This window comes from Canis lupus, chromosome 38, assembly GCF_048164855.1.
Source record: "Canis lupus baileyi chromosome 38, mCanLup2.hap1, whole genome shotgun sequence".
Lineage (NCBI taxonomy): Eukaryota > Metazoa > Chordata > Mammalia > Carnivora > Canidae > Canis > Canis lupus.
Window position 1 is genome coordinate 3,553,710 of NC_132875.1, and position 18,870 is coordinate 3,572,579.

Genomic DNA, 18,870 nt, shown 5'->3' on the forward strand with positions numbered 1-18,870 from the left:
TTTTGCTTTTCTTTATTTGTGAAAGACAGAGAGAAAGAGAGGCAGAGACACAGGCAGAGGGAGAAGCAGGCTCCATGCAGGGGGCCCGACACGGGACTCGATCCCAGGACCCCAGGATCATACCCTGAGCCAAAGGCAGACACTCAACCACTGAGCCACCCAGGAGCCCCGAGCCTATAGGTTCTTGTAGCCACCACCACAGTCAGGGTGCAGAACGGACTCCACCACCCCCTCTTGCTGGAGCTGTCCCTTTGTAGCCGTACCCTCTTCCCAGCCCTCATCCCTGGCAGCTACCCATTTGGTCTCTGTCACTAGTTTTGCCTTTTGGGGGGAATATCCTATAACTGGACTTGTACAGGATGTAGCCTTTGAGACTGCCTTTTTCATTCAAAGCCATCATGTCCTTGAGGTGCTTCCAGGTTTTATGTGAATCAGTAGATCATTTTTATTAGTTTTTTTTTTAAGCCTTCCAACCAATTTACCTGTGACTTTAAATTAAAAAAAAAAAAATTCCAGCTAGTAAACATACAGTGTAATACTAGTTTCGGGTGTACAATATAGTAATCCAGTGCTTGCACATGTCACCCGGTGCTCATACAAGAGCGCTCCTAATCCCCATCACCTGTTTCCCCATCGCCCCACCCACCTCTTCTCTGTTCACCATTAGTGTGTTCTCTAGAGTCAGAGTCTGTTTCTTGGTTTCTCTGTCTCTCTTTCTCTCTCTTCCCCCCCCACCTTTGCTCATTTTTTTGTTTCTTACATTCTACACATAGATGAAATCATAAGGCATAAATCTTACTCCCACTGACTTATTTCACGTAGCCTACCACTATCCAGCTCCATCCATGTCATGGCAAATGGTAAGATTCCATTCTTTTTGATGCCTGCGTAATATTCCATCATATAATATATGTGCAACATCTTTATCCATTCATCAGACGATGGACGCTTGGGCCATTTCCATGGTTTGGCTACTACAGATAATGCTGCTGTAAGCATCGGGGTGCATGTATCTCTTTAAATTTAGTATTTTTATATTCTTTGGGTAAATACCTAGTAGCACAATTGCTGGATGGTTAGGGTAGCTCCATTTTTTAACTTTTTGAGGAACCTCCATACTGTTTTCCAGAGTGGCTACAACCAGTTTGCATTCCCACCTGTGATTTTTTTTTTTTTTTTTAATAACAAAGATACACATCACCCTTGAACCACATATTGTCCTTAGGATTTTTGCGTAGCGTTCCAGTATATAGATGTACCATAGTTTATTTACCCGTTGGAAGGATACTTGGGTTGTTTCTAATTTGGGTGATTATAAACAGAGCTGTGAACATTTCACATAGGAATATTTGTGGGGACATAAGATTTTATTTCTCTAGGGTAAATCCCTAGCTGAGGTATTGCTGGCTGTATGGTTAAGTGTGTGTTTGACTTTATGAGAAGCTACAGAACAGTTTTCCAGAACGGGTGTGGTGTCTGGCATTCCCTCGGCAAAGGCAAACGTGTGAGAGGCCCAAGTGAGTTCCATCCTCGCTAGTGCTTGGTGGTGGTAGCATATTTTTCTGTACTTTAGCTATGCTAATTAGTACGAAGTGGGATCTCCTTGTGCTCTTCATTTGCATTTCCCTAATGGCTAATGATATTGAGCATCTTATCATGGGAAACCATTATTCCTGCCACGGGGGGATATGTTGACTTAGGGAGCTGTGATGAGGTCTGGACGAGTCTCAGTAGGCCCTGACACTCAAGATGCAGACTTCAGAAGTTCCAATGGACAAAAATAATCTCATACCCTACTTTCCTAGGCAGGAGTCACCGCAATTACGGTTCCTCCTGTCACACAGTATCACCGAATCAGCCACCAAACCTTGTTGGCTTCATTTTGCGAGCTTCTTTGCCTTCCTTGACAAAGTTCTGTTTGTCTCTCGCCCAATTTTTACTTGGAATTTTTTTTTAATGAGTTTTGAGTGTTCTTTAGATAATCTGGATATGTCTTTTGTCAGATACGTGTAACTTGCAAATATTTTCTCCCCATCCTTAGCTTGTCTTTTTATTCACTTCAGACTGGCTTCCACAGAACAAAAGTTTTAAATATTGATGAAGTCCAACTTATCAAAATTTTTCCTATTTTGGATCACGTTTTTGATGTTGCACCTAAGAATTCTGTACAACCAGTAACTCTTTGGTAGTGGGCTGGAAGCGACCGTGAAATTGGGGAGGGAGGGAGGAGAGATTATGTGATGCATCTGAGTCCACTCTGATGATGGGATGGCCAGCATTTACCCCTTACCCCCTCCTTCGCCTCTTGATTTCTCCAATTCTGCTACATCTTACTCTCGTATCTTAGAATCACCTGGGGAGCTTTTAAAAATCCCAGTGTGCAGGCTGCACACCAGACCAGTGAAATCAGAATTTCTAGGGGTGGGATCCAGAGACTAGTATTTTTTTCAGCCTGCCAAGTGATCCCATTGCACAGCCAAGGTGGAGAACCTTTGTTGCACTTCACAGTCCCTTGGATCTGGAGGAAATATTGGCACCTGCTGACAGTAGAAAATTATTATGCTTGGTAACAAGTCAATAACTCTTCAAATTGCCCTCCCTTCTGGGAGCTTGTGCTCTGGATACTGTTTTTTTAATCACTTTTATCATATTAGAATTTGAGTTTTGGCCATCACAGGTGGCTGTTTAGGAGAAACACTCTAGGGATGCCTGGGTGGCTCAGTGGTTGAGTGTCTGCCTTCAGCTCGGGTCATGATCCCGGGGTCCCACATCGGGCTCCTCACAGGGAGCCTGCTTCTCCCTCTGCCCATGTCTCTGCCTCTCTCTGTGTGCCTCTTATGAATAAATAAATAAAATATTAAAAAAAACCACCCTGTCTCAGTTTTTATGTAACCAGGATATTGACATTACAATTGGTAGGAATCATAGAATATTAGCATTAAAAAAAAAAAAGAAAGAAAGAAAAAAAAACCTCTAGAGATCATTAGCTCAGACAGGTAACATTTCCAAATACCTTTTGGATTTGTGTAATCTGGCTCTAGATCCTTGCCTCTCAAAGTGTGGTCTGTGGACCAGTAGTGTCAATATCACCTGGACCCTGGATAGAGATACAGCCATGTCCCCATTCCCACCCTTCAGGTCTGTAACATGGTAAGATCCCCCCAGTGAGGCATATGGACCTCAAGGTTTGAGAAGCACCACTTTAGAGAATCCTCCTAAGCGGAAGCTTTGGAGAGTAGATTTCAGACTCATTGTGAGAAAACTGCTTTTCAAACGCAACTGCCGGCACCCTCTTAAAGGCTGAATGGTCACTTGACAGGGACAACACCATCACTCCAAGAACCCCTCCAATGCGTCCTTCTCAAGTAGCATCTTCAGTTCTCCCAAGAATGACCCTTTTGCTTCATATCTTTCATTATACCATGAACGTTCGTTGTGGTCCCGTGTTCTGCCCACTGTGGCATTGCCATTGCCCCCCCCCAAATCCCCCGTAGACCTGGAAACGTCTGACCCCCGTGGATGAGTGCAGACCCAGGCTTCTCAAACCTCCCCTCGCCTCCCCATTGTGCTGACGAGTCCAAGTCCTGGAACAAAGACCTGGGAGAGGCGAAGAAGAGGGGCAGCCTCGGAACTGGCTGCACGACCTCCAGGGTCCCTTCTAGGCCTTGTGCCCTGCTTCTGCTTGCCTCCCCCGTACGAGGGGGAGCATCTCCAGCATCCCATGCTCACCTGTGCTGTCATCTTTGAAAGCATCGCTCCTTTTTCCAGGCAGGGGACTGAGAGACCTTTTATTTCTCCTGCGTCTCAGTCTCTGCAGGAATCTCCTCTGCGTCTTTTCTTCATTCCTACAACCCAGCACTAGGCATATGCTCCTGGTCTGTCTTGGGGGTTCCCATTTCTACTCTCGGTCCTTTTGGGATCTCCAGTGCTGGTGCCAGGACTATGTTCAGCGTCTGCTCCTCTGCTCTTCACTTTTTGCAAAAACCATAAAGAAAGAAACCCCCACGCCCCTGCTTTCTGCGCAAAATTCTAATAATTTGTTCTCCACTTGAGACCCCTCCCCAGTGGTGCATTCTTTCGCCCCCTTCCACCCTCTTCCGTCGCTTCTGGGTTGGGCATGGACCCATCCATCAATGCCTGCTGCCAGGGCTCTGCGGGTTGGAGTGCCTGAGTCCCACTGAAAACTGGGAAGGGTCTCAGTTGTGATCTAGCCCAGTCCCCTCATTTCACAGAAGGGAAGGGGGGTTCCCAGAGAGGTGGAGTGTTTTGCCCAACGTCACACAGCTAAGAGTGCAAATGTGGCTGCTTCAGGGGACTTTGTAACCCTTGTTGGAAATGGTTTCACTTAACTTTGCAAAGTGGGTGTGGGGTGAGCATGGCGAATGATTGAGGGGGCCTGGGAGGTCGCAACACATAATCAATTGCCTTCTTTTAAAGATATCTTAGAAGGAGGGACGCCCGGGTGGCTCAGCGGTTGAGTGTCTGCCTTTGGCTCAGGGTGTGATCCCTGGGGTCCTGGGATCGAGTTCTGTATTGGGATCCCCGCAGGGAGCCTGCTTCTCTCTCTGACTCTCTCTCTGTGTCTCTCATGAGTAAGTAAATACAATCTAAGAAAGAAAGAAAGGAAGAAAAGGAAGAAAGGAAGGAAGAAAGGAAGAAAAGATTGATTTATTATTGTCTCATAACCAGTTTTGGTCTGAAGAAGAAAACCCCAAATCATGGCTCTCCTAAGTACCAGCAGACTCTTGCTCCTTCTGGTTGCATGTGTGTGCACACGCATGCATGCACAGGTACAAGTTCTACTGGAGCATTTTTTTTTTTCTTTCTTCCCCTGAAAGGCTAGCTTAATATTTGTCTTCCTGATTATGAGACACAACCCTCTGGAGGAGCACCTGGGTTAGAGATCTAGAAGGGAAGACAGATGGGTCGGATTGGTCCTAGTCGGGCCTGTCCTGTATTTGTGGCCCTTCACCTACCTCTGCCTCGGTTTTCACTAAGAAGGCTCGAGTGCGTATTTTGAACGTGCCGTGCGAGCTAGCAGAGGGAAAAGCAACCTGAAAGCTGTAGATTATTATTAGTCGTGCCACTTACCCTGCTCCATAAATCACCCCTTCGGGCCCCTTAATCATTTGGGTTGTTGTTCAGCTCCCCGTGACCCGTGACCTGTCAACATGCTCCCAGTCGGAAAAAGTGATGGCTGTATTCCAGGGCCTGTCTCCTCCTCCCAACGGGGAGCAGCTGCCACTCACTGGCTCCCCTGAGCACACAGCCCAAAATTGCCTGCACTTGAGGCTGCTGCTGTCTGCCATCCCAGGGCCCGTTTGATTTGCCCTCTGCCATCAGTGCCGGTCTCTTGACGCTGGAAGTGCCTCCCTCCCCGAGAACATCTGTGTTTGGAGCAACCTCTCTCCCCTTCCTCAGTGTTCCAGACAGCAAGAACTCAGATATTTCCTGCCCCAAAGCCCTCCCTACGTTCAGAGGGGCCCCCTTGCCATGTTTTTGTGACCTCATTGGCATTCTGCGCCCTTCCCAGGTCACTGACCTGTGTCTATGGGTGTGGAACAGGGTAGGAAGCAACAAAGGAAATGGGAGCAGCGAGCGTGAGTGGGGTGGGAAAGAGTTAGGGAAGTGGGGCGGGGGAGGGGGGCACTGCAGGCTTTCCACTGAACAGCCTGAGCATGTTCCAGATTGTGTGAGGTCAACTTCTAGTTAGTTCTTTCTCTTTTTCTTTCTGTTCTAAGATGAGCTACCTGCGCATCAAAGCGCTCACTACATGTATGTTGAATAAATGGAGGAATGAATGAATAACCTGCTTTACTGGAACCAGGGTCCGGCCCTGTGAAAAGAACAGATGTTAGGCAACACCGAGAGCAGCACCGGGATGGGGTCAGAAGATGTGGCTTCCAGACTCAGGTTTTCTGCTCATGAACCCAAGGAACTTTTTTTTTTTTTTTTGGCTGTCTTTGGGTGGTGGCTGTCTTCCTCTGTAAGATGAGCTGTTTGGGCAACTGTTATGCTCCTGACCATTGTGAGCACAAAGATTCCTCCAAAATTCTGTTAATGAAATATTTCAGAGATACAGAAATGCATAAAATGCAGTGTAGGAACATCCGACACCTACCACACAGCAGAATTCTCTCCCGACATAATAGTTGTCATCTTAGCTGCCTTTGATTTGGGAAATGGGTGGCAGCAAAGAACAGTGGTCCCTTTATAAGAATCTGTATTTTAATTGCTTTTCCTTTGTTGTTTTTTGTTTTTATATTTTAATTGTTAACAATAGTATCCTGACTTCAAGAAATAGTACCTGTATGGTCAAGACACACTGATTTCGTCCAAGGAGATTCTAGATGCCAATGAAAATAGGAACGAGTTGTTATAACATGCTTCTGGGACCCAGAGTGGTGTTTCCGAACACTGCAATCTGTATTCCGACCTGTATCCAAAAAAATGCCAACTTCTGGACCAACCCCAGACCTGCTGAACGAGCATCTCTGAGGGCTGGGTCTGGAATTTTGCCTTTTTAAAATAAGGTTAGGTATGCTAAATGGAATTTGAAACTAGAATTTTAGATCTCCTGGTCGACAGAGCTGGGTAAATACTTAAACTCAATATTTATGATAGAATGGCAATGGATGTTTTTTTTTTTTTTTTTTTTTTTAAGATTTTATTTATTTATTCATGAAAGACACACACAGAGAGGCGGAGAAGCAGGCTCCATGCAGGGAACCCAAAGTGGAACTCGATCCCGGGTCTCCAGGATCACACCCTGGGCCAAAGGCGGCGCTAAACCGCTGAGCCACCCGGGCTGCCCGGATGTTGTTTTCTTTAAAAAGTAGCTCCTCTAGTTCCTTTTAGGTATTTTGCAGCTCATCGACATTTTACTTACACCCAACTTTCACTTCGAGGTCTGTTGCTAAGATGAGTTGTGCTGGGCTTGAGGTTGATGAGCTAGGAACTAAATGTCTCCACCTAGTGTTCACAGAAAACTTCATAGATCTTCCAGAATTTGGATTTAGTATGGTTTTTGTCTTTGCTCAGATATTTTTTTAATGATTTGTACCCTTTCTAAAATTTAAATTCAATTAATTAACATAGAGTATATTATTGGCTTCAGAGGTGGGGGTCAGTGACTCTTCAGTTTTATATAATACTCAGTACTCATTACATCACGTGCCCTCCCTAGTGCCCATCTCCCAGTTATCCCATTCCCTTACTCCTCTCCACTCCAGTGACCCTCAGGTTGTTTCCCGTGGTTAAGAGTCTCTTAGAGTTTGTCTCTCTCTGATTTCATCTTGTTTTATTTTTCCCTCCCTTCCCCTCTGATCCTGTTTTGTTTCTTAAATTCCACGTATGAGTGAGATCATATGACAATTGTCTTTCTCTGATTACTTCTCTCGGCGTAATACCCTCTAGTTCCATCCACATCAATGTAAATGTAATTGTTGAGTCACATCCCATCGTGCACACACCACGTCTTCTTTATCCATTCATCTGTCAATGGACATCTCAGCTCTTTCCACAGTGTGGCTACTGTGGGCATTGTTGCTTATAAACACTGGGGTGCAGGTGCCCCTTCAGGTCACTACATTTGTATCTTTGGGGTAAATCCCTACTAGTGCAATTGCTGGGTTGTAGGGCAGCTCTACTTTCAGCTTTTTGAGGAATCTCCATCCTGTTTTCCGGAGCGGCTGCACCAGCTTGCATCCCCACCAGCAGCGTAAGAGGGTTCCCCTTTGTCTCCATCCTTGCCAACATCTGTCATTTCCTGGATTCTTAATTTTAGCCATTCTGATTGGTGTGAGGTGGTATCTTATTGTGGTTTTGACTTGTATTTCCCTGATGCTGAGTGATGTTGAGTCTTGTTCACGTTTCTTTTTTTTTTTTCTTTTTTTGTTCACATTTCTATGGTTTGGTATGTATGAGGACTGAGCTACCAGCAGAGTCGGGGACGACCTGAGCACCCTGTCCCTCAGATTTTGGCTCCACAGGCATAGAAGCTGGAACTTAAGGAAGCAGGGAAGTCCAAAGAACAGAGCATCATCTATAGGATCATTCCCCCATGACTTACCTCTGACTGTGCCATCAGATGATGGGGAACAGCCTTGACTAATAGTGGAAGCTAAATTATTTTATTAAATGAAGTATGGATCAAGCAAAAATTGAGATGCTTAGCAGTGTGCTATGGAGTAAGGAAGAATTAAGGAAGTCAGATCTTCCTAACGTCCTTATGCCCATAGAATGGAATCTAGGCGGACACGTGGGTGGCTTAGTGGTTGAGTGTCTGCCTTTGGCTCAGGGCATGACCCCCAGGGTCCCAGGATCGAGCCCCACATCGGGAACCTGCTTCTCCCTCTGCCTGTGTCTCTCCCTCTCTCTGTATCTCTCATGATTAAAAAAAAAGTGGAATCTAGGTTGTAATAACTTCAGTTGTTAATTAACTTCTGGAATATTTATTTTATCCTCGTGGACAATGTCATGTTCCCTCAGGGTCTGTGAATAACCACCGTCAACTGACTTCATTAGTTTATTTGACACTCCTTTATCACCCTCGTGTGTCCTGGTGCTACTTTCTTGCATACAAAAATGTCCTGTTTCTTGTTGTCGGGGGTGGAGGGCACGGCCTAGCGGGGAAGTGAACGACCAATGGGTGGCGAGTGATCCCAGTGATCACAGATTGCTCCAGTGCCCACGCTGGTGGCCCAGCCCCGTGGGAGCGTACGGGAAGCGAACCTGCACGCCTTCGCCGCGCAGAAGCTCACAGGATAATTCAAGGATAAGCAGGAGTTTACCAAGCAGATGGTGGGGGGAGGGCATCCGAGGCACAGGAAATAGCAAACGGAAGCACGGGAGAGTGTGGCGTGTTTAACGCGCATGTGGGAGAGGGGACAGAAATATGTGCAAGCAGAATCCCAGTGCACTTGCCACGAGGAGAAGTGTATTTTTGTCCAGTGTTTACAGATTGTTATCTTTTTATTGTGGTAAAATATACATAACATTTTCCACTTCAGCCATTCTTTAAAACAGCTCTGTGGCATTCGCGTACAGCGTGCATTGTCGTGCCACCATCACCACCATCCACCCCCAGATCTCTCCCAGCTTCCAGAATGGAAGCTCTGTACCCACGATCCCCGAACTCCTCCCCCGGCCCCCGACAGCCGGCATTCGTCTTTCTGTCTCTACACATCAGGCACCTCCTGGAAGTGGGATCCTGCGGGATGCATCCCTTTGTGCCAGTCTACATCACTTAGTGAAAGGTCTTCAGGCTTCATCCATGTCGCGGCGTGTTCTGTTTGTCCATCCAGCAGTGGACAGTGGGCCGCTGCCACCTTTCGGCTCCGGTCAGGAATGCAGCTGTGGACCTGGGAGTCCCCGGGTTCTGTATCCTGCTGCCTCCGTAGCAGCGGACTGATAAGGACTTCCCGCCACGCCTTTGGTCGAGGTGCTTACAGTTTGGTTGTGGAGATGGGTTTGCACTCGTGAAACTGACACTAGCAGCCCCACGTGGTTAAGATGCCCCGTGGCCCTGCCAGGGCTCACTCACTGTTACATTCCCTGCCATCGCCCCCAGGAAGCGTTCTAGAAAGGCGGTGAGCCCAGCTGAAGGTGAGCCGAGGGCTGGCCTAGCAAGAGCATCGCTATCAGCTTTTGCAAACTGAGTCTCCTCTCCCAGTGAAATCGCCTTTGGACATCTTGACTTATAACTGGGGGGAACTGGGGCATGGGATGGGGCAAAATGGGTTTTCCAGTCAACGTACGGGGCCAGCTTCTCATGTTGTGAGTGAGAGAGCGCATCACTAGGCCAAGTGTTAGGAGACAGAGTGACTGAGGAGCTGGGGACCCTGCACAAAACACAGGGGTTCTTCAGGGAGTTAGACGTGGTCACGGACAGAGACCGTTGTGTGTATGTTGGGGGGGGGGAGCCCCGACCCTCCCCCTGACTCCTGAGAAGGTCCTCCTATTGTGGGTGTGCAGGCCGCCTCCAGCCCAGGCAGGGCTTGTGTCTTCACTGAACTCACCCACTAGCTGCACACCTGCTTCCCCTTTGCAGACCCCCAGGTGGGGGATGGAGGCACCTGGGGTCGGGGGGCAGGGGAGGTGGCAGGGGAGACAGGGAAGCACCGGGCACCCAGGTTACGTTCTGTTTGCTTGGCCGCCCTCGGCCTTGCAGCCAGGTTCCTCTCGCTCCCTGTGGTGTCCTCCTGGCTCCTGTTGCAGCGAACCCCTCCCTCTTCCCCGCCGCCCTCCATGGGCCTCGCCCGTTGGCCCAGCACCAGGCCCCAGGACTCTGTGTGCGAACCCTGGCACGTCACCAGGGGCCTTCTAGTCAGCGGCTGGGGTTCTAGGACTTGCATTGTTTTGTCCCCTGCAAGGTCGGGTCCTGGAGGGCTTCATCTGTCCTTGTGGCGGGGCCCCGGCTAGCAAAGCAAATACATTGGGTCAGCCCGGCCACGCTGACGGAGAGCCAGGCTTGTTGGCACAGGCTCCAGAGCTGGCGTGGGCTTGTGGGAGGCTGGCCCGAGCCGCAGACCATGGCACCGGCAGGCCTGTTTGTTCCTCGGCCCCTGGCAGGCCTGGGCAGACTAGATTTCTATCCTGCGGAACACAGATGCTTCCTCCTGAGCCGGCCTGCCCCTCGGAGCAGCACAGCCTGGGAAAGGGGAGGCTCGTCCCCGTGAGCCCCCTCCCTCTGTTCTCCTGGTCACTGCCATCATCTCTCCCACCCCCCATCCCTTCTCTCCTCCACCTGTGAGCACAATAACACGGTTGTCCGAGCGAAGCACAATTGCCATATGAACCAACGGTTTCGGGATAATAGATATTAAAGCGTGTTCAGATACTCGATTTCCTTTGATTTCTGTAGTTTCCAGCAGACCTGCAATTTGAGTCCTTCCTCGTCGGTCGGAAAGGGTTTGGGACCCCTGACCGCCAGGCAGGGGGAGGAGGTATGGAATGTGTCCAGCCCCAGGGCTCTTCTCAGTGGCACTCAGGCGGTACTGGCAGCTGTAACGGGGCCTGTTTCACGCCTGTCTTGCCCCCTGTTTGAGTCGAAGCACTCCAGAGCATTCCACCGGCTGTTGTAGGAGGGACACCTGCACTGTCACCGTCCCTGAGATCCCGGTGCAGCCATTTGGTCATGCTTTGAACATGCAGCTCCTGTGCCCACAGAGCCTGCAAGAGCCATCGGAGAGGTTGTGCACCGTAATGGAATGAGAGGCTCTTGTCCTATTCCAAGGAGGACATTTCATTGCATCTTCACCTCTTAAGATCAGGGTATTAAAAGGCCTGGCATGGGCAGCCCCGGTGGTGCAGCGGTTTAGCCCTACAGCCCAGGGCGTGATCCTGGAGACCTGGGATCGAGTCCCACGTCGGGCCCCCTGCATGGAGCCTGCTTCTTCCTCTGCCTGTATCTCTGACTCTCTCTCTCTCTCTGTGTGTGTCTCTCATGAATAAATAAATAAAGTCTTTAAAAAAAAAAAGGCCTGGCTTGTCAAGACATGAAGTCTAGAAATAATGTTTGAGATACACAACTAGGTGCTGGCCGGGTGCCTCTTGCCAGCCTGGGCTATGGTGGGGGGGCATCTTGAGTTTTTAAAAACATCTCAGAGACCATGCAACCCATAGGGAGGTGACCAAAGAGATGATCAGCTGCCAGATTCTTCTGGAAATAGAGGCCATCTAGGATGGTTTAGCAGGCAGTGTGCTCTCTAAAATTAGGGCTGGGAGAGAGGCATGGCCACCCAATGCTTGCTGCTTTGATGTTATTGCTGGAAAAGTAGGAGGAAATACGTGGAGCTCATGAGTGGCCTTCTGGAAGAAACCAAAGACAAGCCATGGAGGACTGACCAGTACAGGGCTGGTTTCATCCCTCTCTGGTGTTTCTGGGACTCTTAGGCTCTTACCTCCTGCCCGAGTTCTTTGAAATGCCCCCTCTGCACACCTTTGGCTGGCAGGAGCAGCCCCGAGCTCAGTGACTTGAAGGTGTGTGAAAGCCCAAGTGAGCAGAGGTGGCTGCAGGTGTGGCCGGGAAGTGTCGCCAGCTCACCTCTCTCAGTGGGTCCGGGGCCAGCGTCGGCTCACCCGCAGACCCCCGTGCTGGCCCCCCACCCCCCAGCCGCCGGGGTAGTTTCTGTTCCTGGAGCCCTGCACCTGAGCAGGATGCACAGTCGGGGACTCCCTGGGGCTCCCAGCCAGGTCCCGAAGCGCACGCCCGCTGCGCCGTCGCCTTGGCCGGCTCATAGCCGCTGCCTGCAGAGGGGTCTGTCGCATGGCTGAGGGCCTGTCCTGACCACGCTCCCGTACAACACGCGTCTCCTCCCGAGCTGCCAGACACGCTTGCTCTGAAGCAAGGTCTGAGCTTGATGTTTTCTTTCTCCTGGGCGCCCAACACTGTCGTTTGCTTCTCCTTCAAGCCTGCTCGATAAAAAGGGCAGCTGTTGACGGGGTAGGAAGAATGACCACCAGAGTGGGGGGGGGGGGGAATGTATGCTGCTGTCACCAGAAACTCAAATCAGCTGCAAGCCACAACCTGCCCTGACAATATAAAGAAAACTACCTTGCTTCAGTTGGGTCGTGTCCTGGTCTGTAGGAGGCAGCCCGCCAGCCAGGGGGCATCGGCCCGAACCAGGCAACAGAGTAGGATGGGCTCAGGTTTCCATGGGAGGGATCGGATGCACACAGGATTGGAAGCTCTAGATTGAATCCCTAAGATCGGAGCATTAAAAGGATCGGCCTATAGAAGGTTCTGGATTTCTGATGAGGTTTTCTTTTTTCAAAGTAGGTTGTGTTTTCATCTCATTAGGGTGGATTAGGTTCATTTCTGTCAACACAGAATTGCCTCGCCGAGCTTGGCTGGTGGTGTGGTGGGAGGGAGTGTTGAGTATCAAACGTCGCAGAGGAGGGGGGCTGTGGGTTGGAGTAGAGATCTTGGCTCTGGGTTGTGTGTTCTTATTATTTAGCCTGTAGGCCAGATGTTTCATTAGCTTGACAGGTAAATTTGTGGGGGTCACTACCGAGATGGGGACCAGATGAAAATGGTTTTAACAAGTCAGATAAGTGTTCAGAATGAAGCTCAGTGAGGAAAATGTAGAATTAGGGGCTCCTGGGGGGCTCAGTCAGTGAAGCGTCTGCCTTCGGCTCAGGTCATGATCTCAGGGTCCTGGGATCGAGCCCTGTTGGGCTCCCTGCTCAGTGGGGAGTCTGCTTCTCCTTCTCCCTCCATGCTCTCTTGCTCGCTTATGCTCAAACAAATAAAATCTTTTTTAAAAAATGTAGAATTTTGGGCAGCCCCGGTGGCTCAGTGGTTTAGCGCCACCTTCAGTGCAGGGCGGGGTCCTGGAGACCCAGTATCGAGTCCCGCGTTGGGCTCCCTGCATGGAGCCTGCTTCTTCCTCTGCCTGTGTCTCTGCCTCTCTCTGTGTGTCTCCCATGAATAAATAAATAAAAATCTTAAAGTAGAATTTTACCAGCCTGCACAGGAATAAGAAATAGCTAGGAATGAGCAAACGTAATGGAAGATGTCTGGGGATGGGAAGGGGGCCAGAGTCCGTGGGTGGCCTTGGGCGATGTTTGAAGCAGCCATAGGGGTTGTGTCATTAGAACCTTTCTAGAATACTCTCTAGAATCTTTCAGGCTAATAGAGCTGTGGGTAGGCTTGGAAACTGACCTACAAATAAAGGAATTTGGGGCTTATAGAGAGTAAGAATTCATAATTTTTTAAGATGTAGAAAAACAAATCCAGCCCTGAGTTGAAGACCTGTTCCAGTTCTTCATAATCTTCATTGAAGATGGAATTGAGTTTCCACAGCTTGGGGGTAGACACAGGGAAAACCTGGCCGTGGAGGTCGTTCAACATCAGGATGAGTTTCCGAGGGAAGGTTCTGGGTTTCTGATGAGGTTTTGAAAGCAGGCTCTGTCTTCATCTCATTAGAGTGGTTTACACCCGTCCCCTGGTTGCCCCTGGTGGCCGGGTGCCGACCCCGAGACACCCACCTGCCTTTCCGTCCCCCAGGAACCCGTCGGCTGCCCCCTTTCCCGGGTCGTGAGCTGGGTGGGGCCACGCAGGGGCGCTGACCTAACTGGAGTGTGCTTCTCTCTCTCCCTCCCCTGCAGTATGAGTTTAAAGCCAAGAACATCAAGAAGAAGAAGGTGAGCATTATGGTTTCCGTGGATGGAGTGAAAGTGATTCTGAAGAAGAAGAAGAAGGTAAGGGGCTCTGAACCAGAAGCTGGTAGAAGGGGAGCAGGAAACGGGGTGTGGGGGGCCTCGTCCCGCAAGGCCGCTCTCTGGACAGCGTCCTTCCTCGTGTGGGGAGCGGGGGCCGGGACCAGCACCGGTGTCGGGCGGCAGCAGCTGCGCAGGCACATGAGGCAGAGGCCCGCGGCCTCGTCAACCCTAAGGCCCCGTGTCCCAGCGTCCCATGGGCGACAGGGCCCACCTGCCACTGTATTTGCATTTTCTTACCTGGACCTTTTGAGTCTTGATCTTAGGAAATACTTGAAATTCAAAGTGATGACGAGTATAAGAGCGTTTGGCGAGGGAGTGGATGAGGAGGCTTTGTCAGCAGCTGTCCCCTTCCGTCCCAGGCACGACCCTCCGTCCCCCGTGAGGTGGCGTCCGGCCCCCATGTGTGTCCTGTGCTATCGCTTCAGTGCATTTCTTGGAATATTCCCCTCCAGGCCTGTCCACTGCTGCTGTTTGGTGTGAGGAAGGCTGGGCTGGGGCCAGGATGGGGGGGAGCGGAGGAAGGGCTGAGCCACTAAGTGGGGGACATTTCTCTGAGCTGGGGTGACACAAGCGAGTGTGTGTTGCTGAGATGTGTGGCTGTTTGCGTGTCACTTGTACGTGCGGTGGGAGAATGAGGGCAACCCCTGGGAAAGGCTCGGTGTGCGTATTGGCAGAGGGGAGCCAGCGTATGTTTCCGGAAAGAACTGGAAGGGGCCTTGGAGGGTTGAGCAAACAGGAGAAGTGTTTTTGCTCCTCTATTTCTTGACCCTGCTGATGCCCTTTTAATCTGTGACGGCTTTGTTTTATACGAGCTGGTGGTGGCACCTCGCGCAGCAGCGTCGTCCGCACCTCGCAGGCTGCCTTCGGTTCCAAACCCAGATGCTGTTAGTTCAGGTGGGACTGAAGGCGAACCTTGCGTGGGGGCGTTACGGAGCGTGAGGACAAGCGCACGGTCGCGGGGGACGTGAGGTCGGAGAATCAAGTAGTTGAGAGGGGAAGGGTAGTCGTCCTGCCGATCCAGGCGTTTGAATCCGCGCTCGTCCTCCTCGTGGAGAGTTGGACACCACGCGGTGCTCGGGGCTTGGCTGCTTCCTCCGGGAGCCCCTTGTTTCCTCTGGACAAATGGCCATTGACAAGGGTCTCCCGTGTGTTGACCCAAAACCTGTGCTCCTGTGCTCCCTGAGCATCTTTGGAGGTACTTCTAGAAAGTGCACGGCGATGAGGTCGGGAGTATACAGGAAAAAGATCAAATAGGATATGTTGTGTGGAAAGAACTCTTTAAAAATTCACAAGGTTCACTGATTTTGGCTTTATTAGCCTCCACGGTGGGACCAGAGTCCCCGTCTTGTTCCTGCTCCGGGGATAGGGGGTGGGGGTGGCTCTTGTGCACACAGGCAACCGCATGACAGTCTTTGGAATATCGTCCTCCTGAGGGTCCCTGGGCAGGAGAGTCGCTGAAGCCAGTTAAATCCCGGATGATGACCATGTGGATTTAAAAGCGAGAGGTACCCTCGGGAAAAACCACGGGCCAGTGCAACCCAAGCTCACGACAGAGGCAGCCGGCCTGAGTCCTGCCCGGCTTTTGTCACGTGTGTCACGTAGCTTCACTCAGCCCTCCGCGTGACAGGGGACCGGTGGCTCTGGGCCCTCACGTCCTGTGTGATGAAGTCGTGGTTGTGGCTCAGGGGCACCTTCCAGGTTCCAAGATGCCCCCACGCCCATTCGGTGCATCCCTTGGTCAGGCCTCCTGGGAAGGTCTCGAGGACACGGGGGCAGGCTCCGCGACACCCAGTCTTCTCACTGAGCCGCTCCCCGCCGGGTGCTAGGCCGACAGCCCTCCAGAGCCCCCGACTCCCGCTCCCCCGTCTCGGAGGTAGGAGCCCGGGCCGCCGGCTCTCCCGCCGGAGCGCAGGAGGGGCTGATGTGCCCACTGGAGCGCCGGCTGCATCATTCACTTTGAGACCGTGCACGGTTGCCCACGCCAGATGCTCACACGTTAGCCTCACGAGCCTGAGAAGCCGTTTCCTCTGCGCCAAGTGATGTGGGAAGGCAGGTTGTTAGAGGGGGTTCGGTGAGCATGAGACGGGGTAACGGTGCAGGTCGGCCCGCTGTGTGGCGGGTGGGTTTCCTGGGCTCTGGCTCCATGGTGAACGGGTCCCGGGATGCTCGGAGGGGCCTTGTCGGGCACATGCTGTCCTGGGGTCTGATCGACAGGCTCAGCCAGGGTTTGCCTCCGGCACTGACCTCCGTGCCCTCCTAGCTGACAATCGTGCCCTCCCCTCCGCCCCCACGCACGCACACCCCCGGCTGCATCATCTTTTAGTTGGGTGCCCCTTCAAGGTGCTGTCCTGGGGCCTGTTCCGTCCCTTTCAGGTAACTTAGCATACCTCTGATTTGATCCATGAGGATGGAACTTCGTGGCTTTGCCTTTCAGGGGGACAGTCTTATTTCCCCCTCTCAGTGTGTCCCCGATGCATCGTGTACCACGTGCAGCACCATCCCCCCACTGCATGTGCAAAAAACTGATGTTGGAGAGCCTTAAATATTTTTGCCCAACATGGTGCCATATGTAAGGACACTGTGTGCTGAGGTGTCACCTGGCGGAGAAGCCAGCCTCCTTCCACTGGGTAATGAGAGCTGAGCTGGAGAAGCATCTTCCCCAGGGAGCCCCGGGGGACCTTGTGACTCATTTTGAAACTCCCTCCCTGGTAATTGCTACTGTGAGCTCCCCCTCCAGCTGGCCCACAAAAGAGGTGATCTAACAGGTCTTTCCTCGATCTGATTCTTCTGATGCCAGGCCTGGGAACGGGAAGCTTCCCAATCTTGTTTTCTCCACCTCTTCCTGGTGTCCGTTTCAGGCGTGGTTGTGATTCGGGTAATGCCTGTAATCACAGTGTTCGTTGATGTCGCCTCAGACAGGTGTGTGCACATTCATGGCAATCAGCCCCTGCGTCGTTTTGTTCCCACGTGACCGGCCTCTGGTACCTGAGTGTGCTGACACTGCCTCACGGTCTGCCTGTCTCTCTCTGTTTATAGGATTGAGAGGGGCCAGGTGGAGACGCGCCATGCTTGTCTCCATGGAAATGGAACAGCCTGCAGGTTTGGGCGATGGCCATCCTCATCAGGTTAAGAACTAGAGCTCGTGTCTGGTAGCTGAGGGTGAAGAAAAACTCATGGCTGATACTCTGCCATGGGCACCGGTAGCGGTCCAGCCTAACATTCGCAACTGATTAGTCAGGGTCTGTGCTGCCCTCGTTGGTCAAAATGTTGACTAGACCCTCCTCCTCCCGCAAACACTTTGATCTTCACTGGGTGACTGTGCGTGCTGGAAGGAGCCCACGGCTGAGAAGACCCAGGTCCTAGTCCTGGCTCTTCCCTTCCTGGCTATGTGGTCATGGGCAGGTTATTTGGCCTCTTTGAGCTTCAGCTCTCAAGAGTTGGATTTCTTTTTTTTTAAGATTTTATTTATTTATTCATGAGAGAGACAGAGAGAGAGACAGAGACACAGGCAGAGGGAGAAGCAGGCTCCATGCAGGGAGCCCGATGTGGGACTCGATCCTGGGTCTCCAGGATCATACCCTGGGCGGAAGGCAGATGCTCACCTGCTGAGCCACCCAGGCGTCCCTCAAGAGTTGGATTAGGTGATCATTTCCACTTAGCCAACTGAGTGCTCTGCACTAGCTCTGGAACCATGCCCTTCGCTGCTCCTCATAGATGTGTATATCGTGCACCTGTCCTTACTTAGGTCCTTGAGAGCCTCCTGGGCTATAGACGAAGCAGACTCTGGAAGCCAAGAGGGTTGGTGCACTGTTGCCGCCTGATCCTCTAGGGCAGGATGGGGCCCACCTGCCTGCCTATGCCTGGTGAATGGTGGGATGCTTCCTGGCCGGAGGAAAGAAGTGTGTTTACAGGAGTTCCCTGCTCTCCCAAGAACTTTTTAATGGGCAATGGCCATTGTTGTAAGCCTAGCACTTCCTCGGGCACCTGGCCCATGTGGTGTGTTTTCAGTTAGTGCGGCTGTTGGCTAGCTGGACGAGTGAACGTGATTTGTGATGATGTCCTCAATTCAGGAAGAACTGAGTACTTAGCAATGGGATCAAATGCAGTCTTGTTGGTTACTTTGGCTATGACGTTCCTTCCCTCTGTCTCCTCCTGTCAGTTTGCCCGTTTAGAGACACAATAAGAGCCTTTCCTAGGCTTGGAAAGGCCTCAGTGGAAGTTGGTATTCAAAGGCCTTCAGTGGGATTCTGAGTAGGACTTGCTCAGAGACCCTAGTCTACAGGTGCTTGATTCCAGTGTAGGCAGTAGCCAAATATTTTGTGATCATCTCTCACTGAGATGAAAAAAAAAATCTTTTTTGGTTATATTAAGAAGCATCTAAAAATGCTGTCATCTTGAACTGATGCCAGCAGATAATGAATCTCAAATTCCTAGGACTCTTGGTTTATATTTGTGGTGTGAACCCCACTATTAAGTGGCTTTGTCATCTCCCAATCAGTACATTTTCTTCAACTCCCAGCCAGGCCCACGTAATTAGCTTTGCTGTGCACATAATAATGATTACTTATAATCCTGGAATCACACTATAGCACTATTTGCTAGGGAGTGGACTTCCGAATAAGAAAGATTAGTCTTGAACTTCAT

At 50.9% G+C, this 18,870-nt stretch overlaps 1 protein-coding gene across 15 annotated transcripts in view; it reads left to right on the forward strand.

Annotated features, from left to right (window-relative positions):
• Positions 1 to 18,870, forward strand: part of NOS1AP (nitric oxide synthase 1 adaptor protein) — a 277,804-nt gene that overhangs the window by 183,880 nt on the left and 75,054 nt on the right. For all 15 annotated transcript variants that reach the window (XM_072814408.1, XM_072814409.1, XM_072814412.1 and 12 more), the window contains one exon: positions 14,113 to 14,205. In XM_072814408.1, the coding sequence (XP_072670509.1) occupies positions 14,113 to 14,205 (93 nt within the window). The remainder of the gene's footprint in view (positions 1 to 14,112; positions 14,206 to 18,870) is intronic.